The 26,689-nt window shown below is 41.1% G+C and overlaps 1 protein-coding gene across 1 annotated transcript in view; it reads left to right on the top strand.

The window, feature by feature from the left end:
• The window catches only part of LOC106583195 (glutamate receptor ionotropic, kainate 3), a 125,460-nt gene that overhangs the window by 56,516 nt on the left and 42,255 nt on the right, over nt 1-26,689 (top strand). The window contains exons 2-9 of the mRNA XM_082963131.1: nt 10,306-10,479; nt 10,904-11,161; nt 11,482-11,663; nt 15,305-15,358; nt 18,698-18,868; nt 19,862-20,005; nt 20,931-21,038; nt 25,285-25,398. Coding sequence (XP_082819257.1) covers nt 10,306-10,479; nt 10,904-11,161; nt 11,482-11,663; nt 15,305-15,358; nt 18,698-18,868; nt 19,862-20,005; nt 20,931-21,038; nt 25,285-25,398 — 1,205 coding nt within the window. The remainder of the gene's footprint in view (nt 1-10,305; nt 10,480-10,903; nt 11,162-11,481; nt 11,664-15,304; nt 15,359-18,697; nt 18,869-19,861; nt 20,006-20,930; nt 21,039-25,284; nt 25,399-26,689) is intronic.

Genomic DNA, 26,689 nt, shown 5'->3' with positions numbered 1-26,689 from the left:
TACTCTGCTTCCACCGGGCATTCCACTGATTTCAAAACTCGGCCCTCCAGAAAGTGGAGAGCATTAGAAACACTTTTGCAGTTCTTCATGATATCTTTCAAAAATGTTAGAAAAGGCTGACCTACACATACTGAGCAGCTCATGTTATAGACAGAAGCGTGCTACATGGCAGACCAATCCGAACTCATCTCTCGGCATGTCCTGCCCATCTATTATCTCATCCAATCATGGCAAGCGGGAAGGTTCCTGTCTTTTTCTACAAGGCTCGTAATTTAACAATTGTATTCGTATTTACAGATGGCATACACGTTTGTTATTAAGGCACATGAAAGTGCAAATGTTCCAGCAGGCATTTCTGACAAAAAACGCAATTTGATAAAAAATAAATGTTTATGTTCAAATGGCGCTCGTGTGAAGTAGTGACGCGCGATATACAGCTAGTTTCCTGAAACAAGTCACATTTACTGTCAGCTTTCAGCTACCACTTCCTAATGCAATGTGCTGAAGGAGCTGTCTCCTTGCCTTTGGAAAAACCCTAGGGTCATATTCATTACAGCAAAACATTTGCATGTTTCTTGTTGGACTAGTTAAGATAGAGTGAAACTGGGAGGTACTGTCTCGTAAAAGTCCAATTTCAGTAGAAAATCATTTCTGTATAACAATTAAGTACCGTACTTTGATTGTTTTCAATTAAAATGGTAAAAAATAAACAGAAATAACTTCTTAGCAAAAAGGCAATTTCTCAAGCAATCATTTTTCAGGGACTGTCTGGGAGTGGTCTGAGTGGGGAGGGGAAAATTGGCAGAAAAGTTTGGATCCCTCTTTCTATTGGTCTATTAAACGAATTTACCACATTGTGATCTCCCCAGGCAGGCCAAAACTCCAGAACTTTTCAAACGGCTCTTATACTAAAACAGGGTTCCCCAAGTGGCGGGTTGTTTTCTGAGCATGTTGGACATAAAAGACTGTAAAAAGGAAATCAGCTCCAAGTGATTTTAATTTAAGAAATCTGTTCTCAAGTATTCCCACGCATAATAGAGAGACTGGTGATCGTATGCAAATGTAAGCAAGGTTTGAAATGATTATGTTTTAGTCAAACATATCTGTTTGGGCTTCTTGCTGTCAATTTGCAGTCTATGAGTTATTTGTAATTGTGTTCCGGCCCCCGACCATCCTCTACAGAAAAACATCGGCCTGTGGCTGAATCTAGTTGATGATCCATGCACTAAAAGGTTGTTATCATAATTTTCACAATTTCACAGTATTATTCCAACCTCATAGTGTGGAAATATATATAAGACACAGTAGAATATTTTTTGACTCCTCTGGGCTGCTCTCTTTCTTCAGTCCGGTTCCTACTGAGAGAACGCCCCTCATCCTCATAATTCGGACCGAGGTGCCCTATGCGAAGTCGAGTGCAGGCTCCTGACCTTGACAGATTATCCGGTGTGGATGTTTGAGAACGATAATGAGATCAAAACACAGCCACGTTAAGCTGGGAAAGAGAGGGAGGGAGAAAGTGAGAGAGGGTGGCGAGAGAGGAGGAGAAGAGAAGGAGAAGAGGGAGTAAACGATAGCTGCGATAAATTGCAGAAGCAGAACCACTTGAGCATAAAATTAGATTTTACAAATGTGTTCGTTTCCTGACAGGCCTGTGACGAAGGAGATATCACAACATTATAAGGTTGCAAGAGTATTACTATCAGTTAGTGTTGGGCCAGTAACTTAAAGGTTGCTGGTTCGAATACCTGAGCCGAAATTGTGAAAAATTTGTCGATGTGTATATTCAATATAGACCGAGTCAAAAAAAGGTGGTCTATCTTAATTAAAACCCCTTTTCTCATTATGGACTTAAAGATTAGATGGGGCCAAATTAAATGTATTATGATGATATAAGATGCTTTGTAAAAATGTCCCCCATTACAAAGCATTCATTTGAGTGCTGTTGCAGAATCAGGGTACAGACAGTGAAGACAGTGAGAAGTTAAACAAGATTTAATCTCATGGGTGAACAGGATATTAGGGCAAATTTTCAACAGCAGTCACATCAGTCCCTTTATGGTCGTTCCAATACAAAGACAAATGATTTTCCCTATATTCCTGGGAGAGGTGTATTGTTGTCCTCTAGGTAGGAATCATATTGATTCCTGTACTCCTATCAGTATCCATTTCATGACAGATGTAATAATGAAAGTCTTCCACTTCACTAAGAGTAATGCATTACATTACCCAACCTAGCCAATCAGAACTGTGTCTGTGGGCCTCAACCATAGTCAACTGGTATCATATGGTCAAGTAATTGTTTTAAGACTAACGAATGATATGCATTTCCACATTTTGTGGAGGTTGTTTGGGGAATTGAAGTTGTGTGCTGAGTAATCTTGTTGTTTTTTTTAGTTTTTTTTAGATCTGAAGACTTATATAGGTCCCAGAGCTAACACCTAGACTTTAGCTCAGTGGTTTGATATAAGGTCATTTACATTAACAACTTATGCAGATGACTATACAAATGTAGAACAACTCTGTAATTCCAACAGATGGATAGATGTGAGCAGGAACATTTGTTTGTTATGGTATTAGTGATTCTGAGGGGTAGTTAATGCATCGTTAAACCATTAAAACATTACTGAAGATTGAGTGCTTGCATTCAGATGATGAATGGGTACAGTTGACAAAAACAGAATAGCGACTGTACAATCAATTTAAAAATGAACTCTCATTTGGATAAGAAGATCAAATGTGCAGTTGTGGGTACGTTTAAACAATGTATTCCGTGAATTGGAAATCATTGCAAGCTTTCTGATGCCTCATAAAGTCTTTCAGCTCTCTAAACAGCACATGAGTTGCACTTTCTACTCAGATCCCGTCACTGCCACCAAATGTCATACCAAATAGCTGGCTATTGAAAGAGTTAGTGTGTGTTACATGTCATTAAAGAGGAACATATTACAGCTAAAATCTGTTCTATTATCCAAACCTACAGTGTTTTGCAGGTGCTTTGTGACGGTCATTGTTTGCTTGCATCTTTTCTCTCATTGTATCGCAAAGTGCTTTCACAGATCCAGGGAGCAGGGAAGCTATTCACAGGCAGATTGGGAATCCTACCAGAGAAAAAAAGTACAAAGGAGCTACACTCAGAAATTCAATGGGCTAGCATACCTTTATCCAAGAGCAAAATTATATTGTGTTATTGTTTAGCCTTGGCATGGTTCTGTCTGGCAGTATGGTGAATGTGAATAAGCACAATGTGTGGTAGGCTATATTGGAAGGAGGGTTTATAGAGAAACCAGTACAGTGTGGACCTGCTATTTCCTCTCCCAATTTTACTCCTAGCAGATTTTCTTGCTCTAGCCAAGCTACTAATTAGATCTACAGTAACCAACAAACAGATTTAAGACCACAGCTTTGTTATTTATGTGATATACAGAGTATTAAGATGAGCATTTCTCTGAATGTTCCCATTTATTTTTCATTGTGATTTGGTAAAAATCAGACATACTCAGATGGAATCCTCAGGACTAGGGTTGCAAAATTCCGGGAAAAGTCAATAAATTCTGTGAAATCCTGGTTAGACGGGTCTAGATTTCCTGCTTATTCCCTCCTGATTCTGGGAATCCCACAACCAGGATTTGGGGAAAACTAGGGAATTTATTGAACCTTCCCGGAATTGTGCAACCCTACTCATTGACACAGATGTAGATTTACAGTATTAGAGAGGTTTGCTTCATGTTTAGCAGGACTGACAAGAGGCAAGAACTGGATGGATAATTCAAACACAAATGTCAATTGTACAACACAAAACAAGTCAATTGTAGTCTTAAGTGGAATATAACAACAACATTATTATGTTTACCCTCACCCCAACAGGTATCAGAATTATACATAAACCAGGTCAACAGTGTTACAATGTTTTGCCTCGGAAGCAAAAGTGGACACAACTAGAATGGACCTGTGTTTGCTATAATTGATGCAGTGTTGCGGTGTGAAATGTTTTTTTTTAGGATCTGACCTTGTGTCTAGTGCTTTGTTTTATTGAATTTCATGGTATTGCACACATACGCCTCACGAAGGGGTTCAGGACACGTACTATAGCTTTACATTACGCAAGGTTATGTAATGTCAAACTTTTCTTTATAAGGCCATAGTTTAGGCTCGTGCTTTTTCTCACACACAGCTGTTCATTTGTTTTATTTAGAGTGAACTATTGTAGCTTTTAAATGCAGCTGATTTCCCAAAATGTTCACGAGAGACAAATTATGAAAATAGGGAGCTGCAATTAGATGCCTGTCATTTAGCATCAGGCTACAACCCAAGAGATGAATTAAGGGCCTTTGTGAGGCAGACTAAGAAGAGTCAACGTGTTAATCTGAAGCCCATTGACTGAGGTTCACAAGAACAAATTCCAAATCTAAAGTTGCATCTCAATTTGTGTTTACCCTGTCATAAATTGCATTACATTGCCTAACCGAGAGTGCTTATTTTCTGTGTAACTATCGTTCAATAATAATATGCCCCTTTTGTTTATTAGTGTGGATATTGTGGTATCAAAACTGAGCTGCTTATTCCTCATTATTTGATGCGTCTGGAAATTCCTAACACATTAAAGCCTAGGCATTGTGCTTATGACAGGATTGTGAAAAAGGATGATGCAAATTATCCCTGGATTTCTTCCCAAGGAGCAGGTATCCCTGTTTATTACATTTGTAAAAGTGCTTTCGAGCAATGCACATTTTATCCTCTTAACAGTCAAATTAGTATATACTCCAGAAATTACTTAATGTAGTAATCACATCCCCTTGGAATCAAAGGAGGTTTCACAGTCATAAAAAGTGTATGGTGTCCATATGAGGACAGCCTCAAAGTTATGTGACTCTGAGGCTGTCCTAATATGGACACTGTTGTAGTGTAATGGGCTTGGTTTCTTCCGTTTCCACTGCAAATACAGTACCTTCAGAAAGTATTCACACTCCTTGACTTTTTCCACATTTTGATGTTACTGCCTGAATTTAAAATGGATTAAATTGAGATATTGTGTCACTGGTTTACACGCAATACCCCATAATGTCAAAGTGGAATTATGTTTTTCAAAATTGTACAACTTAAATACAAATTCAAAGCTGAATTGTATTGAGTCAATAAGTATTCAAACCTTTTGTTATGGCAAACTGTAACGATCGTCAAAAGGAGTAGACCAAGGTGCAGCGTGTCGAGTGCTCATGATGAATACTTTATTTTAACTCAGAACACTATACAAACCAAACTAACAACGGAAAAACGAACGTCACGTTATGCAGGCTACTAAGCTATGCAAAAACGAGATCCCACAAACCCAGGTGGAAAAAAACCCTACTTAAGTATGATCTCCAATTAGAGACATGAGGACCAGCTGCCTCTAATTGGAGATCATCCCCCCCAAAAAAACATAGAAATACCAAAACTAGAACCTAACAACATAGACATAGAAAACATAGAATAAACCCCCCTGTCACGCCCTGACCTACTCTACCATAGAAAATAACAGCTTACCATGGTCAGGACGTGACACAAACCTAAATAAGGAGTAAAAGTGTGCTTAATAATACGTTGCATGGACTCACTCTGTGTGCAATAATAATGATTAACATGATTTTTTAAAATACTATCCCATCTCTGTACCTAACACATACACGTCCCTTGTAGAGGCACAGATTCAACCACAAAGACCAGGGCATCTATTAGTAGATGGGGGAAAATATACATTAAATATCCATTTGAGCATGACAAAGTTATTAATAACACTTTGGACGGTGTATTAATAGACACTGTCACTACAAAAATACAGACACCCTTCCTAACTCAGTTGCCGGAGAGGAAGGAAACCGGCCAGGGATTTCACCAATGGTGATTTTAAAAGAGTTACAGAGTTGATTGGCTGTGATAGGAGGTTACTGAGAATGGATAAATGACATTGCAGATACTCCACAATACTAACATAAATACAGAGTGAAATGAAGGAAGCCTGTACAGAATAATAATCCAAAATATGCATCCTGTTTGTAATAGAAATTAACTTTGTCCTGAATTTAAAGCATTATGTTTGGGGCAAATACAACACAACACATCAAGTACCACCCTTCATATTTTCAAGCATGGTGGTGGCTGCATCATGTTATGGTTATCATCAGCAAGGACTAGGTTTTTCTTTTAATAATACAAATAAACGGAAAAGAGCTAAGCACAGGCAAAATCCAAGAGCAACTTGGTTATGTCTGCTTTCCAACAGACAATGGGAGACAAATTCCTACTTTTCAGCAGGACAATTGCATAAAAAACAAGGTGAAATATACACTGGAGTTGCTTACCAAGAACATTCCTGAGTGTCCTAGTTACAGTTTTGAAAATGTATTGCAAGACTTGAAAATGGCTTTCTAGCTATGATCAACAACTAACTCAACAGAGCTTGAATAATCTTTTTAAGAATTATGGGCAAATATTGTACAATACAGGTGTGCAAAGCTCTTAGAGACTTACCCAGAAAGACTCACAGCTGTAATCACTGCCAAAGGGTCCTGGACTTCCTGACGGGCCGCCCCCAGGTGGTGAGGGTAGGTAACAACATCTCCACCCCACTGATCCTCAACACTTGGGCCCCACAAGGGTGCGTTCTCAGCCCTCTCCTGTACTCCCTGTTCACCCATGACTGCGTGGCCATGCACGCCTCCAACTCAATCATCAAGTTTGCAGATGTCACTCGAGTGGTAGGCTTGATTACCAACAACGACGAGACGGCCTACAGGGAGGAGATGAGGGCCGTCGGAGTCTGGTGTCAGGAAAATAACCTCACACTCAATGTCAACAAAAGAAAGGAGACAGCAGAGGGAGCAGCCCCCTATCTACATCGACAGGACAGTAGTGGAGAAGGTGGAAAGTTTTAAGTTCCTTGGCGTACACATCACGGACAAACTGAAATGGTCCACCCACACAGACAGCATGGTGAAGAGGCGCAGCAGCGCCTCAACCTCAGGAGGCTGAAGAAATTTGGCTTGTCACCAAAAACACACAAACTTTTACAGATGCACAGTTGAGAGCATCCTGTCGGGCTGTATCACCGCCTGGTACGGCAACTGCTCCGCACACAACCGTAAGGCTCTCCAAAGGGTAGTGAGGTCTGCACAACGCATCACCGGGGGCAAACTACCTGCCCTCCAGGACATCTACACCACCCGATGTCACAGGAAGGCCAAAATATCATCAAGGACAACAACCACTCGAGCCACTACCTGTTCACCCCGCTATCATCCAGAAGGCGAGATCAGTACAGGTGCATCAAAGCGGGGACCGAGAGACTGAAAAACAGCTTCTTATCTCAAGGCCATCAGACTTTTAAACAGCCATCACTAACATTGAGTGGCTGCTGCCAACATACTGACTCATCTCTAGCCACTTTAATATTGACAAATTGATGTAATAAATGTATCACTAGCCACTTTAAATAAGGCCACTTTATATAATGTTTACATACCCTACATTACTCATCTCATATGTATATACTGTACTCTATACCATCTACTGCATCTTGCCTATGCTGTTCGGCCATCGCTCATTCATATATTTTTATGTACATATTCTTATTCATTCCTTTACACTTGTGTGTGTATAAGATAGTTGTGAAATTGTTAGGTTAGATTACTTGTTAGATATTACTGCATGGTCGGAACTAGAAGCACAAGCATTATGCTACACTTGCATTAACATCTGCTAACCATATTTATGTGACCAATAAGATTTGAGGTGATTCGAACATGTATTCACAGAGGGTGTTTAATACTTATCTAATCATGATATAGTAGGGGTTTATTTTCCAATAATATTTATTTTTTATCCCACTTTGTAACGCAACAACATGTGGAAAACAACAAGGGGTGTGAATTCTTTCTGAAGGCACTGTAGCAGCAGAGGTCTGTGATTCCGTTGACCACTTGCAGTGGCTTGTTGGAAGGTATCAGTAGACCAAAGGTGCTGATTCTGTCTCCAGACAAAACACAGAAATATTGATGGGAAGGTGTATCGATCAGAGCCAAGTTTTTGGTCAGTTTTTTTTCTGCCTTATTCTGATACAGTTGAAGTCAGAAGTTTACATACACTTAGGTTGGAGTAATTAAAACGTGTTTTTCAACCACTCCACACATTTCCTGTTAACAAACTATAGTTTTGGCAAGTCGGTTAGGGCATCTACTTTGTGCATGACACAAGTAATTTTTCCAACAATTGTTTAAAGTCAGATTATTTCACTTATAATTCAATGTATCACAATTCCAGTAGGTCAGAAGTTTACATATACTAAGTTGACTATGCCTTTAAACAGCTTGGAAAATTCCAGAAAATGTGGTCATGGCTTTAGAAGCTTCTGTTAGGCTAATTGACATCATTTGAGTCAATTGGAGGTGTACCTGTGGATGTATTTCATGGCCTACCTTCAAACTCAGTGCCTCTTTGCTTGACATCATGGCAAAATCAAAAGAAATCAGCCAAGACCTCAGAAAAAAAATTGTCGACTGCCCCAAGTCAGGTTCATCCTTGGGAGCAATTTCCAAATGCCTGAAGGTACCATGTTCATCTGTACAAACAATAGTATGCAAGTATAAACACCATGGGACCACACAGCCATCATACCGCTCAGGAAGGAGACGCGTTCTGTCTCCTAGAGATGAACGTACTTTGGTATGAAAAGTGCAAATAAATCCCAGAACAACAGCAAAGGACCTTGTGAAGATGCTGGAGGAAACGGGTACAAAAGTATCATTATCCACAGTAAATTGAGTCCTATATCGACATAACTTGAAAGGCCGCTCAGCAAGGAAGAAGCCATTGCTCCAAAACCGCCATACAAAAGCCAGACTATGGTTTGCAACTGCACATGGGGACATAGATTGTACTTTTTGGAGAAATGATCTGGTCTGATGAAACACAAATAGAACTGTTTGGCCATAATGAGCATCGTTATGTTTGGAGGAAAAAGGGGGAGGCTTGCAAGCCGAAGAACACCAATCCAACCGTGAAGCACGGAGGTGGCAGCATCATGTTGTGGGGGTGCTTTGCTGCAGGAGGGACTGGTGCACTTCACAAATAGATGGCATCATGTGGATGGAAAATTATGTGGATATATTGAAGCAATATCTCAAGACATCAGTCAGGATGTTAAAGCTTGATTGCAATTGGGTCTTCCAAATGGACAATGACCCTAAGCATACTTCCAAAGTTGTGGCAAAATGGCTTAAGGACAACAAAGTCAAGGTATTGGAGTGACCATCACAAAGCCCTGACCTCAATGCTATAGAAAATGTGTGTGACTAAGCGTGTGTGAGCAAAGAGGCCTACAAACCTGACTGATTTACACCAGCTCTGTCAGGAGGAATGGGCCAAAATTAACTTATTGTGGGAAGCTTGTGGAAGGCTACCCGAAAAATTTGGCCCAAGTTAAACAATTTAAAGGCAATGCTACCAAATACTAATTGAGTGTATTTAAACTTCTGACCCACTGGGAATGTGATGAAAGAAATAAAAGCTGAAATAAATCATTCTCTCAACTATTATTCTGACATTTCACATTCTTAAAATAAAGTGGTAATCCTAACTGACCTAAGACAGGGAATTTTTACTAGGATTAAATGTCAGAAATTGTGAAAAACTGAGTTTAAATGTATTTGGCTGAGGTGTATGTAAACTTCCAACTTCAACTCTACATGCACACTCATGTTGTTTAAGTTTCTAGATATACTCCAATTGGTGTTTTTAAATAAAAAGAAGAAAAAGTTGATCATATTTAATTTGATTATTTTTTTACATGGAAACTTATGCTCCTCATATCTAACTGATACAATACGGCAATACCAAGGGCCCTAAATTCAACATGCTAAATTTAGGGATAGTAATAGTGATTTAATTCAATATTTTCTATTATACCTGAGTAGTCTAGTACCTACTCCAAGTTATCTTATCCACCTGTGTTTTAAAGTGAACTAAAAGGACAATGGAGTAGAGAAGAAGCTGAGCTCCTGTTCTGTTGGAGCCATTTTCACTCTCCTCACTCTCTTCCATTACTGCAGCAGATATCAAAGCTGCTGTTGGTATTCACAGCATTCCCTGAAATGGAGTGTGGCTTTCTGTCTGTTTACAGAGCAAATCTAATGCCGGCTCTAATGTACACAATCTAGTCCACTGCCAGTGTTTAGTGCAAAACCCCTTAAGAATTTTGGCAGTAGTTTCAGACAACTCTGTTCCAGACCAGTTGGCCTTGAGCTAATGTGACTGTCTCCTTTTTCTCAGGGGGGATTTTCGAACAAACAGAGGGACCGGTGCCGCTCGTCAGCCCAGAGGAGCTTGCCTTTAAATTTGCAGTGAACAACATCAACAGAAACAGGACTTTATTGCCCAACACGACGTTAACGTACGACATACAGAGGATTAATATCTACGACAGTTTTGAAGCGTCAAGAAAAGGTGAGTGACATGCACTTTGTTTGCCCAGGGATTGTGGCCAATGGCCACGCTGTGGAATGGATGGAAGCAAGGCGATTGGATGACAGCAGACCATAACAAACCAACCTAAAGGTTTATTGCAAGTCTTTCTGGCAAGGGGTTTCATTGTCAAACTCATAGTGCATTATTATATACCTGGCTGTTATAGATTTTTAATAGTGGTATTTTGTTTGATGTTAGTTCATTAACTGCACTCTGAAACCAGGATTTATTCTAGGAGACATATAAGTCTACAACAATTTTGCTTTGTAGTGACAAAACCATTATCCATATAGATTGTTTTAAATAATTCACCAAATACATTATTCAGCTCACTTGTTGAACATCATGAGATGATATGGTGTCTTTCCTAGAGTTAACTCTCTCTCTGTTCTTGCCATTCTAGCCTGTGACCAACTGTCTTTAGGTGTAGTGGCAATATTTGGGCCGTCACATAGCTCGTCCTCAAATGCCGTCCAGTCCATCTGCAATGCGTTGGAAGTGCCACACATCCAGGTGCGATGGAAACATCACCCTATGGACAACAGGGACACATTTTATGCCAACCTGTACCCGGATTACTCTTCTCTCAGCTACGGCATCTTGGATTTGGTGCAGTTCCTGAAGTGGAAAACAGCCACAGTTGTATACGATGACAGTACAGGTGGGAGTATGACGTTTTCTTACCAATGGGTGGGGTGAGTTTCTCGAAAGCTTCGTAGTACTAAGATCAGCTTAAGTCCAATCGTAGCGATACAAAGCTTTCCGGAAACTTAGGATTTGTAAAACTCTACAGTATATACTTTTGAATTGTGATACTTTTGTCTGATAAATGTGATATGTGTAAGATCAACCACCAAACAACTAAATTACACTTTACAAGAAGCAAAATATTAATTTTGTTAAATGTTCTTGATATGTGTGTGTTGACAGTTGAATGATATTGTGCGTGGCTGTTAGCTTTCTGATGTTTGTTTCCTAAAGGTCTTATTAGACTACAGGAACTGATAATGGCCCCCTCCAGGTATAACATCAGGCTAAAGATTCGCCAGCTCCCTCTTGATGGTGAGGACACCAGGCCTCTCCTCAAGGAGATGAAGAGAGGACGGGAGTTTCGCATTATTTTCGACTGCAGCCACGAAATGGCTGCACAGATCCTTAAACAGGTGAGAACCTCACTGGCACTGCCTGACACTGTTCAGAGCTGACATAATTTAACTGATCAAAGCTACAGTGAGGGAAAAAAGTATTTGATCCCCTGCTGATTTTGTACGTTTGCCCACTGACAAAGAAATTATCAGTCTATAATTTAATGGTAGGTTTATTTGAACAGTGAGAGACAGAATAACAACAAAAAAATCCAGAAAAATGCATGTCAAAAATGTTATACATTTATTTGCATTTTAATGAGGGAAATAAGTATTTGACCCCTCTGCAAAACATTACTTAGTACTTGGTGGCAAAACCCTTATTGGCAATCACAGAGGTCAGACGTTTCTTGTAGTTGGCCACCAGGTTTGCACACATCACAGGAGGGATTTTGTCCCACTCCTCTTTGCAGATCTTCTCCAAGTCATTAAGGTTTCGAGGCTGACATTTGGCAACTCGAACCTTCAGCTCCCTCCACAGATTTTCTATGGGATTAAGGCCTGGAGACTGGCTAGGCGACTCCAGGACCTTAATGTCCTTCTTCTTGAGCCACTCCTTTGTTGCCTTGGCCATGTATTTTGGGTCATTGTCATGCTGGAATACCCATCCACTACCCATTTTCAATGCCCTAGCTGAGGGAAGGAGGTTCTCACCCATACATGGCCCCGTCCATCGTCCCTTTGATGCAGTGAAGTTGTCCTGTCCCCTTAGCAGAAAAACACCCCCAAAGAATAATGTTTCCACCTCCATGTTTGATGGTGGGGATGGTGTTCTTGGGGTCATAGGCAGCATTCCTCCTACTCCAAACACGGCGAGTTGAGTTGATGCCAAAGAGCTCCATTTTGGTCTCATCTGACCACAACACTTTCACCCAGTTGTCCTCTGAATCATTCAGATGTTCATTGGCAAACTTCAGACGGGCATGTATATGTGCTTTCTTGAGCAGGGGGACCTTGCGGGTGCTGCAGGATTTCAGTCCTTCATGGCGTAGTGTGTTACCAATTGTTTTCTTGGTGACTATGGTCCCAGCTGCCTTGAGATCATTGACAAGATCCTCCCGTGTATTTCTGGGCTGATTCCTCACCGTTCTCATGATCATTGCAACTCCACGAGGTGAGATCTTGCATAGAGCCTCAGGCCGAGGGAGATTGACAGTTCTTTTGTGTTTCTTCCATTTGCGAATAATCGCACCAACTGTTGTCACCTTCTCACCAAGCTGCTTGGCGATGGCCTTGTAGCCCAGTCCAGCCTTGTGTAGGTCTACAATCTTGTCCCTGACATCCTTGGAGAGCTCTTTGTTCTTGCCCATGGTGGAGAGTTTGGAATCTAATTGATTGATTGCTTCTGTGGACAGGTGTCTTTTATACAGGTAACAAACTGAGATTGGGAGCACTCCCTTTAAGAGTGTGCTCCTAATCTCAGCTCGTTACCTGTATAAAAGACAGCTGGGAGCCAGAAATCTTTCTGATTGAGAGGGGGTCAAATACTTATTTCCCTCATTAAAATGCAAATCAATTTATAACATTTTTGACATACGTTTTTCTGTATTTTTTTGTTGTTATTCTGTCTCTCACTGTTCAAATAAACCTACCATTAAAATTACCGGCTGATCATTTCTTTGTCAGTGGGCAAACGTACAAAATCAGCAGGGGATCAAATACTTTTTTCCCTCACTGTATAGACAATATCAAATTCATATTCTGCGTTGACATACATTCTGGAATTGGGCTTATTATAAAGCGGTAATATTGTCTTAGAAAAAAATGGTACTGCTTTTTTGGAAAACGGTATTGCAACAGTGTCAAAATTGAGTTATGTAAATCTGTTTTTCAAAGTAAATATGATGTGTTTTGCTGTGCTTATTTTGGTTGCCATGATATTTATTGTCTTTTACACTACAGATGAAATGCTGTTATTTGACGTTCTAACTCACACACCAGGAACACTTTGTTGATTTTAATATTGATATTGAAGCACATACTGTGGTTTCTGATGAAAATTGCCGAACTTGGCTCATGTATCTTCCACTGTAATCTGCGCAGAGTGGTTACAGATGCATATCAGACCAATAAACTGCAAAATATAGACCGTCACAGATTTATCGCTTACAGTATGTGGTAAGGAGACATGTCTTCTTGAGGCAAAGAATGGCTTTCGAAGAACGTAATCCAAATGCATTTTGACATAAGTAGTTCAGTTTATGTTTGATGTTGTAAAAATGTGTTGATGGTTGAAACAAAATAATATATTCAAAAGATTGCTGGCCTTATGCGTCATTCCCCTTCTGTTAGATATGACTCTTCTGAGGACGAAGAGATATTCAGCAACTCTTGGTAGGATAATGGAGGTTGCGTCAAAAATGTATCTTGTATTTATAAAGCCCTCTGTAAAAATAGACATGTATAACACTATTCCCTACGTTTGAACTTTGATATGGAGTTTGCTGATAGTCCCTGGCCTCCCCACAATGTCCTGCTCTCTACCTGTCTGTCTGCACTCTGTAGCCTGTCTGGCGTTCTCACCTAAAAACAACCTCCCCTCGTCAGTTCATATCCCCCCTCCAGGTGTAGAGAAAATAAATGAAAAACATGGCAGGACCAGACCTTTCTGTCTGGACCTGTCCCAGAGCTATATCCCAGGTGTCTCTTAAAAAGCACTGACCCCTTTAGCGACGGTTCCATCCTGGTAGTACTTTTTGTCACGTTTCTTTAAGTGGCTCGGCCACCGGGGGAGAGAGAGACAGATGGAGGCCAATGAAATGAGGTTGATGAGGATGTAGTAGAGTCAGGTGAGGGACCCAAAACACACAGATCTTAATGTGACTTTGAAATTGCAGGTTATATATAAAAAAAAAATCATATGCTCTACTCCCAGCCATTTAATGAAAATTAAAGGTGGGTGCTATACTTTCCATAGGCAGGTATTCATCCAACAATAGCAGAGATACTATATCAAAAAATTGTCATGCGTTGGAAATAATTTTTCCCTTCTGACATATAGTATTGATAGTGTCATTAATTTTCTTTGTAGTCGGTAGGTGCGGTAAATGGAGAAGAGACTTCCACTTCCAAAAAACACAGCGACTTATTTGCATAACCTTGGGTATTCTTCACAACAGATGGTACAATTAAACAGGAAACACTGCTGCCATGGGAACATAGAGGATTTGAATGTAGATTGAGTGAAACAAGTGGTAGTCGTGATGGGGGGATGGTGCAATAGGAGGAACAGATTACTGCACACTTCTTTGATTGAAGGCCCCCTTTCTCCAGGGAGGGAGTCACGTGATCAGAACAATTGCAAACCCTTTAAATGCATGGTGTCGAAAAAGCCCTCAGGCAGCGTAGAATCACAACTTGCTTTTACTTTATTATCCAAGGGTCACATGTGGCGCCATAATTGCAACAAAAACAGCATCACGAACTTGGCAACGACGACACACAGCGATGGTCAATACACTCATTAAGACCTGTGGCTTTTCTCCCATTGCTCCTGAACAGCTTCGATGGTGTTCGCCGTTTGTTTGCCAATGTTTGTTTTGACTGTGGATATTGATTGCAAATTACCCCAGCGTGACACAGTGACCTTCTTCATTGTCTTGTCTCTCCATTCCTCTCTCTTCCTTTCCTCCTCATCTCTCCCTCTCTCTCCCCTACAGGCCCAGACAATGGGAATGATGACAGAGTACTACCACTACATCTTCACCACTCTGGTAATTTACAATGCTTGCTAATGCAAATCGAGTCAAATTTTCCCCCCCATCTCCCCGCCATTAGATTGTTTTGATGAATGCCGCTTAATTGCCGATGGGGGTTTGGATCCGGTACACAATACCAATTTTGTTTGACTAACTGGCAGCGTAATGGAGTCTTCAATAATCCGCCACCTGTAAACACTTCTATCACTGTTAAAGTCAACAGAAGTCTTTGAAAAGGTAGCACAAAGGCAACAGATTGGAAGTAGATGATGGAGAATGCCGTTTGAGAGTTTGATTGAGGAAACATATTCATGCAGATAACCTACAATGAATCTTGAGGGAAGGTAGATTACTGATTAGGCCCATTGTGTATTATGTCAGATTATTTTGGACATCATACCCCATTGTGAGACATAACGTTAGTGTTTTGATTGTAGAACATGTACAAGCATTTTTCAGTTAGTGCAGCCTTGTCCTTTCCACCCTTTTGAGTGCTGTAGTCTAATGGCCCCTTTTAGCTAGATGTCATTTTGTTCAGAATAAGCACAGGTGTTTACATTAAAAAAATATATATATATTTGAGTCACACCACAATTCGAGTAAGACTTTGGCTCAGGACATTTTGTTCAAGGGTTATACTGTATATGCACATCCTGTGTCCTTTCATCAACAAACTATTCCTAGTTCCACCTTGAATATCCTCTACTGCCATATTGAATTTGGAGGACGTCAGAAACACTAACTCACAGTACAGAAACACATTAATAGGAGACGACGACCTCCCTCGGGTGTGTTATTGGGTCCTGTGCCCAGTCTGTTCACTGCTCCCAGCAGAGTACAAGGCTGGGCAGCACAGATTGAATCTTTCTGTCTGGTGACAAAAGGACAGGGCAGGATTAATACAGTGGTCCCCATGGTGATGGTGCTGTATGTGTTCCTATTGGACAGAACTCTTTCTTTCTCTCTCTCTCGCTATCTGTCTCTATCTCTCTCACACACACTCACACGCTCGCAAACACGCGCTCACACTGGGGATCAGGAGGATGGGGGCTAGACAGGCCCTAGCATGATGGACTTGGCCAGTCTGTTTTGATAAGACAATATGACATACAGGGCTGGGTGTGATGCGTGTCATCTTTCATGCTCAGCAGCATGGCAACGGCATCGTTCTGCCATGCGTCATCATTTGTGTAGGCCTATCCCAACAAACGTTTTAATAGTACCCAAAGCTGTGTCTGTCACACTGTGTAGGTCTCAACCAAGTGTGAGAGAAACTGGTTGAGTTATTGACGGTCGAGTAATTCAAATATGATATAAAATATACAGATACGCATTTTAGCTTAGTATCTATTTTAAATAACAGTCGCCTGACTTGAGTGCTGCACTGCAGCTACTGTACATAAAATTTCTCAAAACATAGGATTTCTTAATAGAATGATATGGGACCGCTAGATTTCGGGGCGGCAGGTACCCTAGTGATTAGAGCATTGGGCCAGTAACCAAAAGCTTGCTGGATCGAATCCCTGAGCTGACAAGCTAAAAATCTGTTGTTCTGCCCCTGAACAAGGCAGTTAACCCACTGTCGTCATTGTAAATAACAATTTGTTCTTAAATGACTTCTTAAATAAAAAAGCAGTCATACTGACGGTCATGCCATTTCAAAGATTCTACCTGAAATGATGAATACATATAGGGCAACAATATTCCTCTTGATAATGTTCATGTTTATCATCCTGTGGACACCCAATTATTAGAGCGTGAACAGGTAATACCAGAATGGTAGTAGGGTAATATAGCAGCAGCCTTGTCCTCTGAAATGAGGCTGTCATGGCTTCAGCCCTTTACACCCTACAGGGTTATCTCCAAGAATCTGTGCTGAGAACCTTCCTTTACTTCCTGTATTAGTGTATTGTCAGTGATATGGAGCGTTCTGAAAGTACCACTGTATGTGTGCTACTGTATATAGTCTAATGTTGATTGACAACTGCAGAGTTTTCAGAATTTCAGAGTTTTCCCAGTCAAGTAACTGAATTCAAAGTTTAATGCAACTCTCATAAATGTTGCACGTTTAGTTCGAATCCATTACCTGCTGGTATTTTATAGGGTATTTTATACTTCGCAATGGTTGACATTGCCCTCAACAACTCACAATCTTCTAATGGCTGTTTGAATGTGTGCTTGAGTTCTACGATAATTTACAACATCACAACGTCTTGTCAGAACAGATTCTTTTTAAGGAACTTGTATGTTTCGTAATAAACCTGGTGCACATAACCTGAAGAAAATGGTTTCCCACAAATGGCATTTAGTACAACAGGGATTTTTTCTGATCCTCCATGGTAAAACATTTAGTGCCATATGAACCCTACTGCTTGTGGAGAGAAAAAAATAAACATTTTCTGTATCTGGAGGCAAGCGGTCTTCAGCGTGTGTCTTACACGCTCCCGTTCCCCCAGCACTAACCCCACAGGGTGCTAATGAAATATCTATTATGTTCCTCCAAATGTCTTTTCCGAGGCCCCGTGGCACATTCCAACACGATATGTGTCGACATGTGACTTCACACTTGAGCCGGGATGGCTGCCCTAGAAAAAGAGAAATCTGTGTTTGCTTATGGGTTGCGGAGTGACTGTAGCGGCTGCATTATTAATTGGATTCAGCAGATGAAGTGGTTCCCCTTTCAGGCGATGAACGTCGTCTGCCTCATTTACTCAGGGAATATTTAGGATAAGCCACAGCGGCAGAGCACAAAGTAAAAGGTCATGCCTTCAGGTTTTACTTCTGCACAACAACCAGCTAACACAAACCTTAGAGACATAATAAAAGAATCAAAGCACAGTTTTACCTGGTCCCTCTGTATCATGGTAATTCGCATTAAAGGGTTTAGTTTATACTTGCAGTTGGGGTTGTGTATAGTCATGAAGGTTCAAGTTGAATTACATTGGAGGAAGTCAATTTGTAATGCCATGTTAAGGTCAACCTTTCAACATGGTTTCCATCTAGTAGTTTAAGTGAACCTACCTACCATACCAAAATGTCTCTGTGAATGAGACTTAGTGAATGGTTTTAACCACACTGAGAGAGACTGACACCAAAGTCTTGTGTTTGGTTTCATTGACTGAGGCACACACCACTCGAAACACCAGACCCTTATCCTCCTGACGGCTCAAAGCTCAGTCCTTTATTTCACTTCAATATATCTCCCATTTACCACCCTCTCTATCCCCTCTTTTTATGGGAGCACAAAGAGGCTTCTCTAAAGGCTTCTCTAGCAGTAACAATGAGGCCCCAATCCCAGCCGTCTAAAGCTGAACAAGATCATCTACTCTTTGTTTCATCCCTCTCTTTCTGAAGGACCTCATGGCTATCGACCTGGAGCCCTACCGTTTCTGCGGCGTCAACATGACCGGCTTCCGCATCCTCAACGTGGACAACCCTCAGGTGGCGTCCATTGTTGAGAAGTGGTCCCAAGAGAGGCAGATACCTCCCAAGCCCGACTCGGGTCTCCTGGAGGGGATCATGACGGTATGCTTTTGGTCTTCTGTTGTGGAACTCTGAGGCTGATAATATGCTAAAATCAGCATGAAAGACATCATATTGATATCTATATACTGGGTGTCTTTCACCAGCCCTGCTCTCAAAATGTTATGTCAATAACAACATTTCGGAAGAACATGCATAGAACATTATAGTCTCATCTGTCATATTACCACTATATTACCACTATTAGTAACAGTATTACTACTATTACTACTACTGCTACGTACCACCAATGATGCTAATAATTATGACAGTGGTGATACTATTAGGTCCTATTATCATCATAATGTCAGATAAGAAGCGCTTGGAAGCAGGAGGGTCACAGTCTACTAAATTCTGAACTGCTTCATTCAATGTATTCAGGGGAGTTCATAATCATTCTCAAATCCCATCACAATGGTCTAAATCCAATAATCACAAATCCCATCCCTGATATTCCAATAAAGCCTCCTTTTACGCTCTAACTTAATAAGCGAGCATCGCTAATGGGAGATAAAGAGTTATACATGCGCGTGGTATATTCAACATGAATATTATATTGTTGCAATTCCTCGTTGTTTGTTTATCTATTCCTGAAATTTGACTGGGGTTCTGATACACCCACACGGCACTCTCACAGGTCTCATTATTTCTGTATGGAGAAGGAGGGGTTTTATGGAAAGGAGCGCGCTCGCTCCGTGTAGTACGCACTTTTAATTGCTCCCGGAACTCCGTATGAGATAGAATCTAGGTGATACAAACATCAAGGTAGGCGGCCTTTAATTTCGTCTTACTTGCCTGGAAAGCTTTATATCCATATTTACAAAAGGAATTGAGCTCACTTTCTCGGGCATGCTATCTGGAAAATAAGAAAAATCTGAGCGCTTTGATTTCCCTTTGTTAGCTTTTTCTCAAACACTTTTGCTGCTACTGGTGGTAAGGGAGTGGACTCCCCTTGTCCACAGCCGTCAGCTGAAATAATGTCCCCCTTTATTCCAGACAGATGCTGCTCTGACGTACGACGCGGTCCACATCGTGTCCGTCTCCTACCAGCACGCACCACAGATGACGGTCAACTCGCTGCAGTGCCACCGCCACAAGCCATGGAGGTTCGGCGGACGCTTTATGAACTTCATCAAAGAGGTGATGCTGAGCGTTTTGTTTTCATTTGATGTTGATGTTTGAGCTTGTGTGAGGAATCCATATTAGGACATTTTGGATGCCGTACTGTTGGTCTCTGAATCCATTTGACAAATGCATTTACATTTGGAGAGGAAAGAAACATTGTGTAATCATGGCACATACATCTTACAGACAAAAGCAATGTTATCTGGATAAATCTCTTATTCATGAATAGTGTCTCAAAGTAATGAATTACTCAAAGCTGTGTTAATGTAATCTCTCCAGCTAAATTCCCTGTATTCATAACCTATTTACAGATGGGAAACTCAGTGAGTCATTGTGTCCTATTTATACTGAAAAGGGAAACTGGTGCGCCCTTCTGTGCACTCTGTTCATAATAAGTGTACCGACCTTCACAAGGCCAGAGCCCGGAGTATAAGTGAGGGGAATGTGTTTGCTCCATAGCTCCATCAGTAGCTCCATCATTGCCAGGGGTAACAGACACCTCTCTGTGAGCATGGAGAAACAGGAGGAGGGCTCTGGTCGGGGGGGGGGGGGGGGGTCATATCAGTCGATCATAATGATGAGCAGTTATGTGTTTTTTTCTCCCTTGTGTGGAATCAAGCGAAGGAGATGGTCTTTAATTAACACTGTGGTCTGGGGGAAAATGTGTCTGAGGCGTTGGGATGCGAAATGTCATTAAAAAGGAAATTCAGCCGAGTGTGTGTTTGTGATTTTGTGTGTGTGTGTGTGTGTGTGTGCGTGTGTGTGCGTGTGTGTGTGTGCGTGTGTGTGCGTGTGTGTGCGTGTGTGTGTGTGTGTGTGTGTGTGTGTGTGTGTGTGTTTGTATGTGTGCCTTTTCGCCATGGTGTTTGTTTTTACGTGTACATGTTCACATGCTTTAATGAATGAGCGTTAATGTGTGGTCGTGTGTGTTTCTCTGCAGTCTCACTGGGAAGGCCTGACTGGGAGGCTGTCGTTCAACAGGACCAGTGGCCTCCGCACAGACTTTGACCTGGACATCATCAGCCTGAAGGAAGAGGGCCTGGAGAAGGTAACACACCTCATTCTGACCACAATGACTTCAACTATCAAACTAACCACACCTTAACTTACATCTAGACGTTCCGCTAGCGGAACACCTGCTCCAATATCCAATGATAGGCGTGGCGCGAATTACAAATTCCTCAAAAATCCCCAAACTTCAATTTTTCAAACATATGACTATTTTACACCATTTTAAAGACAAGACTCTCCTTTATCTAACCACACTGTCCTATTTCAAAAAGGCTTTACAGCGAAAGCAAAACATTACATTATGTCAGCAGAGTACCCAGCCAGAAATAATCACACACCCATTTTTCAAGCTAGCATATAATGTCACAAAAAACAAAACCACAGCTAAATGCAGCACTAACCTTTGATGATCTTCATCAGATGACACGCCTAGGACATTATGTTATACAATACATGCATGTTTTGTTCAATCAAGTTCATATTTATATCAAAAACCAGCTTTTTACATTAGCATGTGACGTTCAGAACTAGCATTCCCACCGAACACTTCCGGTGAATTTACTAAATTACTCACGATAAACGTTCACAAAAAACATAACAATTATTTTAAGAATTATAGATACTGAACTCCTTTACGCAATCGAGGTGTCCGATTTTAAAATAGCTTTTCGGTGAAAGCACATTTTGCAATATTCTGAGTAGATAGCTCGCCATCACAGGCTAGCTATTTTGACACCCACCAAGTTTGACCCTCACCAAACTCAGATTTACTATAAGAAAAATTGGATTACCTTTGCTGTTCTTCGTCAGAATGCACTCCCAGGACTTCTACTTCAATAACAAATGATGGTTTGGTTCAAAATAATCCATAGTTATATCCAAATAGCGGCGTTTTGTTCGTGCGTTCAAGACACTATCCAAGGGTGACGAAGGGTTCCGCGCCCGATGCGTTTCGTGACAAAATATTTCCAAATATTACATTACCATACTTCGAAGCATGTCAACCGCTGTTTAAAATCAATTTTTATGCTATTTTTCTCGTAAAAAAGCGATAATATTCCCGACCGGGAGTCGTTGTTTTCGTTCAAAGACTAAAGAATAAAAACATGGTGTCGCCTCGTGCACGCGCCTCCAGTCTCTGTTCTCTGATCAACCACTATCTAAATGCGCTAGTGTTTTTCAGCCAGGGCCTGCAAAGCCACCATTCAGCTTTTTGCCGCCTTCTGAGAGCCTATGGGAGCCGTAGGAAGTGTCACGTTACAGCAGAGATCCCCTGTTTTGGATAGAGATGATCAAGAAGGCCAAGAAATGGTCAGACAGGGTACTTCCTGTACAGAATCTTCTCAGGCTTTGGCCTGCCAAATGAGTTCTGTTATACTCACAGACACCATTCAAACAGTTTTAGAAACTTTGGAGTGTTTTCTATCCAAAGCTAATAACTATATGCATATTCTAGTTTCTGGCCAGGAGTAATAATCAGATTAAATCGGGTACGTTTTTTATCCGGCCGTGAAAATACTGCCCCCTATCCATAACAGGTTAAAGAAGTATAGTGTTACCTAATAGTTCAGGTTTTCAATCAATCTGAGGACATAGCATATGAATGGAAATGTAAAATACATGCTTATTTTCAACGGGGTGATTTTACACACACACAGGTTTATTTATACCCTCCACAATACACTATACTCTCTCTCTCGCGTTTTCATAACATTTGTTTTGCATATCCCCTGTTAAATCGTCTAGAGTGAAAATCTGAAATCCGTTCCAGTTTTCTTCTTTAATATGGAACGAATAATGCACAACGGTCTCCATTTGACAGTATAATTTACCTCCTAACAAGGAAGCCAATGGGCTGTTCAAACATAAGCAGAAGTTAATGGATCATAAAGCAAATTGGATGAGGGAAGACAAAGTGTTAATTGCAAGTCTCTAATGGTAATTCAAGTTGTTGCCCAAAATGCTGTTTGCTAATGAGGTGTATAAACCTTACTGTTTTACCCACCAAAGGAAGTCAGAAGTTGGTAATGAAGAAGGAGAATAATAACTTCCTGTGTTATTTTAAAAGGCAGAGTAGCACCCTGCGGACTATAACTGCTTTGTGGTGATATGGGTTTGTCATACGTTATGGAAACATAAACTCGAGATAAGTGCCATTATGACTTCCTCAAGTGCTCCCGTATGGCAGAGCCTGTATGAGCCTGTATAATAGCTAGGACATGTCAGCTCAGAATATCACTGCAGCTCCAGGCTGGAACAACCACAATGCGCCAAACTATTTCCGTATCTCATTCTTCTGCTGTGCTGGGTCTACTGCTGTGTTTGCACATCTCTGAGACTGACTCGTGTGCTAAAACCAGCATGACAGACACAAAAATGATGTGTGGATAGCTGTATAGGCCTACTGTGTGTTTTTCTCCATCCCTGGTCTCAAGCATGTTACGTATCCCACAATACTCAGTGAATATATCTGTGGAATCGGCTTTAGCTAACTGTTCGAGACTTTTTTGCCTAATCTGCCCTAATTGAATATTAGCCCCAGTTTGAGCTCATACTGGAATTAGGAGAGGTTTCCAGTCAGAGTGGAAAATTCACTGACATGAATATAAAAGAGGGAAGAAAAAAAGGCAGAAAGCTCTCTTCTCCCTGTAGTTGCACCGGTAAATAACTTTTGAATTACTTCATTGGATATGCACATTTAATGAATTGAGTTAATTGGACACAATTAGTAAGATTTTGCTGGAATGCAGAGTGGAAGACATTGCTATTTTTTAAAGCAGCTCTTCTCTTCAGTTGCCTAGTCTTTTTTGGGGGGGCTGTTTCACACAACCTTTAACTAATATGCTTTTTAAATTCGAGCATACGCTCCTCAGTGGACCAGACAGAAGGACTTTATCAGGTGTTTTTTACACTGGCTGCGATGCAGCGTGTTTGTGTACCTTTAAACGGATCCACCTCGAGTGCCAGCCAGCCCTGTGAATATTAAATGGCACTTTGGTAGTTACGCAGAAGGAGAAAGAGAGGAGAATGGCGAGGAGGAGAGTAGGGAAAGCGAGAGACTGCGAAGTCGACATGCAAAATTAGGTCGTTACCGACAGCCTACAGGACTGACTATTTTATGGTAATGATATGTTCCAGAGTCGTCACAATAGTATGGAAGGAGCTTTTTTGCCCGGAAGGCGCTACTCAAGTGCAACTCCTTTTATTTGCTCTGATCTTTTTATATTTATCGTAGTTAGATTACTCAGAGCAGAACTTCTCTGCCAACATTATCAAGCTTTTATATTTCCATTTCCGACAACCTCATGCTGGGCTTTCTTTTCAAAATGAATTGTAGGATTTGTGTTTTGCTACATTCCTAAGGGCACAAAACTGCAAAGATACCAGACCTGAAATAACCATATGATAATCACGCTAGGATGCTTATCTAGTTTGCAATTTTTAATGCTCTGGTTTCTGTATGTGTTTTAACCAGCGAAAGTATGAGATTATGAATCCTAAATGGAAGTTTAAATGGAAGACATTGATCAAGAAATTAAATTTGATTGCTCTCCCACTTTTTCTCCACGTTGCTCACACACATACTACACAGGAACTAACAACCTATCCTCTTTTCCTGCATTCAGAAAAGTGCTCCAATTACCTATTGTGTCTGTTATCAGAGAAGAGTTGCAAGTGGAAAGAATGTTTGTTGTAGGAGTTCGACAAGGCTGTGCTCCCTCTTCATTTCAACAATTCATAAGCTATGATATTCACAAGGTATTGGTATTTTTAGAACAAGGCCAACATAGGGGGTGACAGGTGACAGTTTGGAGAATCTGACATCTTTTGATACTGAAAAGTTGCGGAAGACACCAAAATGTTTTCGTGTTAATCTTAGAGACTACTACTGAATTGTATTGTTTAAATTCGATTACATACAAGACAAAATTCAAATTTTTGCATGTTATTTATGTTCCAAACCATAACACCAGGATGAAGTGAAACATAGCCATCATAATTTCATAATTCCAAACAGAACGATTTGATTTCTTAGACTTCTCTCCTACAATGTCAATTTATTTAGAGCCTGCCTCCACATCCCACCACTTCCTCTTTGCACAAACTCTCCCAATAACCTCATGGCGTATAGTGTGTCCAGAGGTGACACAGCCAATCAGCTAATGGAAATGTATCCCGGTGGGCGCTAATGCAGCAAGGTGAGCTTGTGGGAAGTCAGGGTCACGAGTTGCCACAGTAGAGAGGTGAAGTCGAGCTCTTACACGCTTTTCATCTTCCCGCAGGTGGGGAAGTGGAGTGCGTCCGGAGGTCTCAACATCACCGAGGTCCCCAAGCGGAAAGGGTTGAACATCACAGACTCGCTGGCCAACCGTTCCCTGGTCATCACCACCATCCTGGTAGGTCAGCTGACTTTGATCAGCCCTTCGTGAAAGACACCTTGCCCTGAAAGATGCCCTGAAAGATGCCCTGTCTCTCTCTCTCTCTCTCTCTACCCTGTCTGTCTGTCTCTCTACCCTGTCTGTCTGTCTGTCTCTACCCTGCCTGTCTCTCTCGCTATCTCTACTCTGCCTGCCTGCTTGCTTGTCTCTCTCTCTCTCTCTCTCTCTCTCTCTCTCTCTCTCTCTGTCTCTCTGTCTGTCTGCATGTCTCTCTCTCTACCTCATCTGTATGTCTGTCTGTCTCTCTCTTGGTTCTCAAGATTTGAGCTTTTCTGCTTGACAAGCTACTCAAAACATTACCTTAGGGGATGGTACTTTATATATCAGTGTCATATCATTCAATATTTTACAGGGATTGGCTGAGAAACCAATTTTCCCTTGCGAAAGTATTCACCCCCTTGGCATTTTTCATATTTTGTTGACTTACACCTGGAATTAAAATAGATTTTGGGGGGGGATTGTATCATTTGATTTACACAACATGCCTACCACTTTGAAGATGCAAAATATGTTTTCTTGAGAAACAAACAAGAAGACAAAAAAAAAGAAAACTTAAGCGTGCATAACTATTCACCCCCCCCCAAAGTCAATACTTTGTAGAGCCACCTTTTGCAGCAATTACAGCTGAAAGTCTCTTGGGGTATGTCTATGTAAGCTTGGCTCATCGAGCCACTGGGATTTTTGCCCATTTTCCAAGGCAAAACTGCTCCAGCTCCTTCAAAATGGATGAGTTCCGCTGGGGTACAGCAATCTTTAAGTCATACCACAGATTCTCAATTGGATTGAGGTCTGGGCTTTGACTAGGCCATTCCAAGACATTTAAATGTTTCTCCTTAAACCACTGGAGTGTTGCTTTAGCACTATGCTTAGGCCATTGTCCTGCAGGAAGGTCTCAAATCTCTGAAAGACAAACAGGTTTCCCTCAATAATTTCCCTTTTTTTAGAGCCATCCATCATTCATTCAATTCTGACCAGTTTCCCCGTCCCTGCCGATGAAAAACATCCCCACAGCATGATGCTGCCACCACCATGCTTCACTGTGGGGATGGTATTTTCGGGGTGATGAGAGGTGTTGGGTTTGCGGAAGACATAGCCTTTTCCTTGATGGCAAAAAAAATCTATTTTAGTTTTATCTGACCAGAGTACCTTCTTCCATATGTTTGGGGAGTCTCCCACATGCCTTTTGGTGAACACCAAACCTGTTTGCTTATTTCTTTCTTTAAGCAATGGCTTTTTTTCTAACCACCCT

This window comes from Salmo salar, chromosome 02 (assembly GCF_965601325.2).
Source record: "Salmo salar chromosome 02, fSalSal1, whole genome shotgun sequence".
Taxonomy (NCBI): domain Eukaryota; kingdom Metazoa; phylum Chordata; class Actinopteri; order Salmoniformes; family Salmonidae; genus Salmo; species Salmo salar.
The sequence above is the reverse complement of the archived record's forward strand: the minus strand, read 5'-3'. Positions and strand labels throughout refer to the sequence as shown.